The sequence below is a fragment of the Gymnogyps californianus genome, chromosome 4 (assembly GCF_018139145.2).
Source record: "Gymnogyps californianus isolate 813 chromosome 4, ASM1813914v2, whole genome shotgun sequence".
Taxonomy (NCBI): domain Eukaryota; kingdom Metazoa; phylum Chordata; class Aves; order Accipitriformes; family Cathartidae; genus Gymnogyps; species Gymnogyps californianus.
The window spans coordinates 27312751-27321649 of NC_059474.1; the positions used below are offsets into that span (position 1 = coordinate 27312751).

Here is an 8899-nt window from a genome sequence, read left to right on the forward strand (position 1 = left end):
TTATACCATCCATGTAATGATGATAACATATTTCTACAATATCAGAAAATGCATATTTCTTAATAGAAACAGTATTTTGAATCTTTATAAATAGCTTCAATGACATAGAACAAATTATTTCAGCAATCTTATCCATTATTCAGGAAAGTATCTGTTAAAACTTTCTTAAAGTGAGATATATGTATGTGTTTATTTGGACAGTTTTATATAAAAACTAATTGCCTTTTTAAAATCGAGAGCTGCTTCATACTTTATAAAGCGAAAGACCTAATTTATCTGTGATGTTCAAAAGTATTTGTCAAATAAAAAGATGACTTAGCCTTCAAAAAATTGCTTATAGTATGGGCAATGTTTGTTGAAGCTATTCCTCATTTTAAAATAGTCCCTATGTTAAAATAGTCCCTATGTTACCAGAAAAGGGGATTTATTATCCAGTTGCCAACATCATACCAGAAATACATTATTTGTATCCATGTGCAAAAATGTGTTTGAATATTTTCAATAAAAATTTTCTTTTTTAAATTTTATTTCAGCAACGAAATCCTGATGTTCGTCATGTGGATTTGGAGATACTATAGACTTGGCAGAAGAAATCTTCAGGTTGCTACCATTTTGGAAAGAAGTCATGTAAAGGGCTGAAAAGCTTCTGAAATTGCAGTGACCTCAGCACCATACCTCGCTTACTTTTGCTGTAGGCTTCCTGGACTGTTAGCACTGCTTCTGTTTCTGGAAGAGCGCTAGACTTGCAGACAAAAATTCCCATGGCAAAATCAGTTTTAAAAAGCTACTTGACTTAAATTCCACAGGAGAGTCTGTCAGAGCATATTTACTGCAATTCAGAACTTAAGACTTGGGGTTTAGTTAGGCAAATACAGCTGCCTGAAAATATACAACACACTTAGTTTTTCCATTTGGTGTCCCTTTGCAGTCAGTTTGCACTTCTTTAGTTTCTTTCAAGATATCATTAAAGGTTCTTGGGAGATATTAAGATTAGCTAGGAAGAGTTTGTTCCAGTGGAACCTGCCAACCTTAAACTAATTGTAGTATTTCAACTGTGTGATTGTTTCACAGTTTTTCTTTTCTATGAGATAAATTCTTTCAAACAGGCGCTGGCCCTCTCTCAAGTACCATGACCTGGAAACCTGCTTTTTGCCACCATTGTGATTACCAACCGCACTTCAGAAAAATAAGGTTTTTCTCCTCAGTGGAGTCAGCTATATGTGGTTAGCCAGAGTATGTTAAGTTACTGGGAAGAAATTACTATGTAGAGATTTCAGTGAACTTCCTCTGTTTAAATTTTGTTCTTTTTTCCCTACTTTGACACTTGTTCTCTTATTTGTAAGTATCTTCAGGTGTAATCTGGGAGGTATTTATGGTAGCGCTTATTAAAAGTTACCTGGCATTTTTGGCTTTTTATACTTTTAATAGGCTGTATTGCCAGATATGGTCTTTGCTAGAAGGTGTAAGAGATGTAGTTGGAAGTTACAATAGTAAAAAATGTATTAGAACTATTTATAATTAAACAAATGAATACATTGTATTTTTAATTTATTTATCTCTAGACATTATCTGTTATCCGAATTCTAAACCGCTTATTCTGTGTTTTTTAACAATTGACCTTGCTTGTTTGGAAAAGTAAAGTAATTCTCTCAGTGGTCCTCAACAATCCTGAGATAAGCGCTTAGACTTTATAACTTTGAAATGTGCAATTCTAGCACTGTATATAATCAGCCTCAAGGCTTTCTGCAGTAGGCACCCAAGTTGTACCAGATTCTTTGAGACCCAGTCTTTATTAATAAAGGCTATGAGTACTGATCATGCAAATTGAAATATAAGTGAAATAACTGCATATAAATAACTGAGGAAAATCCTTTATGCACTTTAACATATTTCAGTAAAATGAGAATTGCTCATGGGTGAGAGGTGGTAGTAAGACCCTCCTATGGACTCCGTTGCTAAGTAATGACTGACTTGCTGAAAGAAGAAATGTTGATATGAAACACAAGTCTTCAAAAATCAATTTAAGATTAAATTATAAGCATTGCAGCAAATAATAATTGTGGAGACCAATATGTCCAGATTTGACTAAAAGCTTTTTAGAATGTTTTTTTCATAGTAAGTGTCACCAGTGAATTACGAGAATTTAAAATAGCATGCCTTTTGACAACTGCAAAGCACTTTGCATGCTGGTCATTTTAAGTAGAAAAACATTCCAGAGTTTAGTTACAGATGGGACTTCACATACAGTAATTGTGGGTGAAGGGATCTCTTTAGTACCCTTGTCCATAACCCCTATTCACCGGTGGCTTCTTTATAGCATATTAGTTTATTATGGCTAATCCAAAAGGTGGCTTACTTCATCTGGTTTTCTCCTATTGTAGAACTAGTTAGTATATTTAAGCCTGATGATTTGAAATGCAGTTTAAAGGTAATTTGGATGTGTACTGTACCAAGTAAATAAGGCATATTTTAGCACATTATAAATCATTCACCTTTCTCCTCAGTGTTCCATGTAAACTTCATCTCATCTCAGTATGCACTCTGCTGATGTTAGTCTTATTCATGAAGACCACTGGAATCTGATAATGCATAACCTCTTTCCTTCTTCCTAGGATATTTATATGGATTTTGAATTTGAATAAACACTTTAATAAACCCGTTATTCCAGAAATCTTAAAAACCTGAAGAGAAGTAAAACTGGGAAAACCTTCTTACTGGGGAGGTTAGTGAAGACAGCCAATGTGATCTAAGTGGTTTGTATGCTTGAGTTACTGATGAATGAGTAGTGTTAGTATGCACTTTGCAGGGCAGAAATTTCACTGAGAGGTTAGTAAATGTTATCTCAATACCGAAGTGTTCCCATATCTTGTTTAGAGGAGGCATGAGTTTATATTCTTACAGGGCATCTGCTCCAAAAGCCTATAAAAATGTTTTTTTAGTCATCAGAGATGTAATTTGTATGAATTCTGATCTTAATTTCCTTATCTGAGTCAGAAGCATACCCATCCACACACCTTTTGTTTGTATTCCAAGATAAAATTCAGATCCTTGTCTCCCAATAATGTTACTGATTATAGCATCACAATATGTCAAATTTAAGAAGCCGGAACTTGAATGTTTTTGGGTACGTAACAGTTGCAAAGTTTGAGTTCCATTTTTAAAAATTACCTGGATGGTGATGTACCACAAAAAGGCAGGCAGACTGGTTTTGGCAGTACCTTGTAAGTTTACATGTCTTGCAGTTGGATGAAAATAGCGATTCATTGAGCCTGCCGGGTTGGAAAGGAAAAGTAATTCCAAGCTGTTACATTTTAATATATGTTATAATTTGCAGATTGTTTTTAACAGTTTTGACATTTTTTTCTGCTTTTTTTTCTTCACTGTCTTCATGGTCTAAAACTTGAGGTGATGTGGGTCCAGTACTTAGTTTACCTTTGTTTTAGTGTTTTTGGGGAAAATGTTTAACTAGTACACTTATATGATAGAATCCTCAGAATTAAAGAAAACTTATAAAGTGTGGAGGACTGGATTTTTTCTTTATCACAAATGCAATTACATAATGTTTCTTTTAGACTGATTTTAAGGAAAAGGAGCGAGGATTTAGCTAACAATAACGTTATAGTCCAGGATATTTTCAGTTAAGGTGTGGTCTTTTAAAATAATTTATTTTTGTAGACTGGCCTTTCAGGTTCTATTTTTTCAAATTGTGTTCAAAATACTACTGCCTTCTGCTTTGTGAAAGATTGCTTACGTGTTGCGTGATGTCTCGTAATTCTGTAAAACTTGTGATGTTTGAAAAAATTGTCTCAGTGTTCCGATATACTGAGTGATCTTAATGTATTTTACGTCAAATTTGGCTGGACACTAATAATACGTGTTTTCCTGTAGAATTTGTTTTTCTATAAAAGATAAAATTCTGAAGTGATTATCTTTCCCCCATGCATCAATTTCAATTCTAAATTGTCTCCTTTATACACTGTGGAATTTAGTATTTGATGTGGTCCCCCTCTACCCCTCCACTTTCTAAAACCTTTAAGCGTATTCTCATAGTAAATACTTTAGTGGACTACTGTATTACAGAGACAGTTTGCTGTGTGTTCTGGTCTAGAAGTAGCAGGGACTTGGTGAACAGGAGAACATATTTTTTAAGGACAAGTTGCATCCTTTATCCTCTGTGACTCATACTCAACCTGAAGGTTTTTTAGCCTCTGCTTTTCTCCTTCCTTGAATTCCCACACAGATTTTATTATTTTTTTTAATAACTCTCACTTTTAGAGGAGGAAGCCATTATGAGCATCTTACGTTTTTAGTAGCAGGGCTAGATGCTACTCTTCATCTCTGGATTTTGTGCTGTACTTCTTGTTCATTGATAGCTGACAATAGTGATTGCTGTTTTGAAAGCTACAAATCATGTTAGCCAAAACTACCAGAGTTTTCTGATTCTGGCAGGTGCATTTTTTTCAGCTATATCCAGAGACTCAGTTTTTATTAAGAGATTTTTACTGGCCTCTCTTTGATAAGATGGAGTACAGGGAGGCGTTTTAGGTATGTTTTGTCAAGGTAACACACTGATTGCAATTCTGTGTTCTCATTTGTTATTATTTTAGCTGACTTTTTTCCCGTAACAAAGAAAAAATTATGCATTATGGAAGTACCTCTACTAATGATGAGTGCATTGAATACAGGCTTCCCACAAAGAGTTTTTAGGCTTTTGTGTATTGAAAGTGTGGCAATTTTTGAAAATTCTGAATTAAGTAATTCTTTTTCTAAAGTTGATTTAGATGTGTTTCTTACAAAAGAATCCACAGAAGCATATTGTTTAAGATTTGAAAGAAAAGTATTTCATTTTATGGTCATGTTCTTCAGGCATTTTGACTTGGTAGAATAGAGCAATTGATTAATATTGACTCCTGTACAAAGACTGGACTTCTGTGCATGCCTAAAGCTTACATTGCAGAAGTGAATATAAAACGACAGTGTGCTTTTTTTCTTCTAGCTTAAGTATTGTGCTGCTTCTGTTCTTATTGTTAGCTCTGAATAGAGAGTACAGCTAACATCTCTTTTGCAGTTTACCTGCTTAATGTAAATGAGAAGTCGAGGTGTACCAAAAAGATTTTTTTGTAGAGGGGTTGTGTAGCTTAAATAAGTAATTTTTCCTTTCTTGTTAGTGAGACACAAATAATTAAGATCAAAAGTAGACTATATTACATATAAAAAGAAATAGGAATCCAGGCTTTAAAGCACAACAGTCAGATTTTTGAAATGCATGTCCTTTGAGGAAAATAAAATCTGCCAGGAGCTCTGAGTGGTTGTATGGACTATAGAAACTGCAGTCAATCAGGCTTTGCTGAAGCAAAAGAAAAGAAACTATAACAAAGTGTGTGGTAAAGAGAAGAGAATACAAGGAAGGGAAAAAACTAAGGTGTTGAGCACTTGGGAATAGGAAGAGATAAACTGAGTCTAAAAAATGTGGCCAGAAATAAGAAATGATGATTTGAGAGGAAAAGAACAGTAGGAAATGATATTTGATTAGAATGCATAAAACTACATAGTATGACATTCTCTTTCTTTTAGCAATATTCAGATAGTTGGGCAATTCCTCCCTCCAACCCCTAGCAAAAACTCATCTTTTTTTTCCTGTAATGAAAATCAATGCCTCTATTTAACTGTTTCCTAACATGGTATTCAGTCTTGCAGGTATAAACCTTATTTGCCCTCTGAAAATTTAGTCTTATTGCTAAGGGTGATGGTGTAATCTCAGTGTGGAGCTTTGTTGGTGAGGTATGTATTTGGTGAGTGGAGGGTAAGTAATTTTAATTGTGGAAACGGGAGCTGGAGTGAATTAAAGAGAAAATGAATTGATTCGGTCGGAAAATGATTGAAGCACCATACTGAAGATGTTATGGAAAAAAAACGTGCAGTGTTCTAAGGTCTACAGAACTCTTGCAATGGACTGTAATCATTGGTGAATATGTTAGTCCATATTCTTCAAGTTGCTTAAATGTCTGAGGATAAGCAAGATTTCTAGTTAAATCATCACATTCTGAAAAGGAGTTAAAGAAAACATTCAAAACATAATGTGAAAAGGATGTACGTTTTTTAAATACCACAGACAGATACTCTAACAGATTAGAGTAGATAGGCAGAAAATTGTCGTTCTATCCTTTATTACACAAGGCTCTTGAGGACAATTTCTTTTTTCTGTGTAAATCAAAGCCACCAATTAAAATAAAAGGTCTTGGTTACTTTTTATAAGTGTTACACTAACAGTAAGCCCGGTCAATGTTTTGTATTGTCAGTGTTCATAGTGCTGTTATGGGGAGAAGGTGTCTGTTAAAATAGTGGAATACAGCTCCACACTCTAGGATACGTTTGATTTTTCTAACCTAAATTTAGACTGTATTTAAAACTTTTGAGGTTGTGATCAGCTGCTTCAAATCTGAAGACAGAAGGAAAAAAAATGCAATGTTGTATAAACGATGTAACATAAAGGTTTTTTTGTAAGTTTCTGTTCAAATTAAAGATGCTGAAGAACTATGGGAGAAGAAGCATTTGAAAAATGCCTAAAGCATTTGGAAAGCATTTTGGCTATTGACAAAGTTGTATTAAATCTGAAAGTCAGCGGTGAGGATTTTCACTGGTGGTAGAACTTTCAAAGGGCCATCTCAAAGTTGAAACATGTTTTTTCCATGCAGCCTTTTAATCAAATGTATTCCCCCTCGCCTGTGCTTTTTGGTGTATTGGCTTTTTCATTCTGTGTCTTGGTTACTTCATATTAGTATGGGGAAGTCATTTTGATTTGTGAGGTGTAGACATTTAAATATTTCTCTGCATATGTTCTTTCTTTTGTAATTATACTTGAATTCGGTACATCCTGTAAAATGTCTGGAAGTTGTAATTACTCAGTAAAATGTTACATAGCCAGTAAAGGTTGTGTTCTGTTAATTCAAGCAATTTTATATATATTGTAAAGGTAAGCAATAACACTGGCTTTAGGCAGTTGATGATTTGCTACGTTTCTGAATTCACAATGCATACAACAGTACTTTATGGATGCAAAACAAAGGTTGTATCCATCTATTTGTACTAGTTATTCAGTTTGCCTTTGTGATGTTGACAGTACACACTCTGTTAAATAGCATGCACGCGGTACGTGAGCAACCTGCCTAGGCTAGCCAAGCTATATTTATTAATACTCTGTACTTCACTGGCAACTGTGCCTTTCATCCTGTTCACCCCCACTCCCACAGAGTGCATTTCCTTCCCCAGTACAGAGTAAGCTCTTTCTGCCTGGCTCAGAGGCCCCACTGGCACTGTCTCCAGTTTGGACTACCAGTCCTCATCCAGATCTAAGGATGACGTGAAGAAAGGTAGAGACAGATGGGTTGCATGTCTGTGTATAGGCAAGGGTATGGCGAATTTCTTGAAGAGGTTGGGTTTATGTATTAGACTTACGTAATAACTGCAATTTGACAATCCCAGCAAAGCTGTCCAAGCCTCTTAAGAAAAAGCTAGGTATCATTCACTTGAAATTAGTCAGCTTAGAAAGGATTTAACATACTGTCTGGTTCATTAATGTGCCACTTTTTATCACTAATACTGATGAAAACTGGTGATTTATCCAGTTATGGAACGAACTACTTCTACTTGGGCTGAAAAAATCTCTGTGTGGTTGGAAAGGAGACAAAAATGCAAGAAGCCTGGGCGATAAAGTGGAGAAACTTGAAAAACTGGAGTTTTTGTCTGTATGGTATCTGATGCCAGAAATAAGGTGGTCAACCAACATATATCAGGAAAGATTTTGGATATGCAGCGTATGTCTTGATTGCTAAAGACGTTTCATTTCATAGTTAAGAGACTCCCTTTCTCAAGGGATTTTCTTGCAGGGACACTGGACAGTAATGTGTTCAGATTGCAAAAGGCTGCATGTCATAAACTCATCTTCCACGTTCAGCAATATTATTTTTGGGTGGTGATACGTTCAGCAATATTATTTTTGGGTGGTGATACCATTGCCAACAGTTTTGGTTTGGTGGTGGTTTCTTGTGGGTTTTTTTTTGTTTTGTTTTGTTTTTTTTAAATGAGCCAAATGGCACAAAATCTGCCTGAGCAGGGAAGTGACAGACTTCAGGGCCTTGTCTGTTTGAGGTCAAGTCCAAATATTGGACTGTCTTTTGGGCTGTCTGAATAACCAGGCAGATGGACTCAGCCACTTCGAAAGAGGGAGAGAGCTCTGTCTTTTCACATGACGTAACCTGGAATCTTCAAAATCCTTTCTTTATTTGCCATTTGTGGGATTTGTTGAAGGGCCATTTTTAAATAATTGTGTTAAATGGTTGGTAATGGGTTGAAGTGGGACCCTGCAGTCAGCTGGTTGGAGGTGATCTTAACAGTTCTGTTCAAGAATCAGTTTTGTCTGTCTTTCCTAATACTTTATGGGGGACTTCATTAAAAGATGATGGAAAGTAAACCTTCCTTTACCATTTGAATTAAACTTTTTGAAAACCGTAGGAAAGGGACATAATTTCTGACTTCACAGAAGCTGTGCCAGCTTGGCCTCTAGTAAATTACCTATATTGACTCAGCCAAGTTCTATACTAATTTTTTTTTTTTTTTTTTTTAATTTAGACTCCTTCAGTTCTGGTGCTGAATTGGGGCTTAGGATCTTTCTAGGCCCTCTTTCCTACAAACGAGGTGGCTTAAATGTTATTCATTGCTCTAGTGTAAACTGATATTCAGTGTTTTAGAGAATTTTTTTTTCCCCCAGAAATACTGGTTGAACAGCAGTTTACCATTGAAATAAATCAGGCCACTCTGGATACACAAAGCATTAGGTTTAGGGTCGAAATGTTTTTTTCCAAAGCAAGCTGCAGTAATAAAGAAAATCCGTCTTGCATTT

General features: G+C 35.4%; 1 protein-coding gene across 2 annotated transcripts in view; it reads left to right on the top strand.

The window, feature by feature from the left end:
- Nucleotides 1-3921, top strand: part of SLC30A9 (solute carrier family 30 member 9) — a 40722-nt gene extending 36801 nt beyond the window's left edge. For both annotated transcript variants that reach the window (XM_050896747.1, XM_050896748.1), the window contains exon 18: nucleotides 534-3921. In XM_050896747.1, the coding sequence (XP_050752704.1) occupies nucleotides 534-578 (45 nt within the window). In that variant the 3' untranslated portion in view covers nucleotides 579-3921. The remainder of the gene's footprint in view (nucleotides 1-533) is intronic.
- Nucleotides 3922-8899: the final 4978 nt, after the last annotated feature.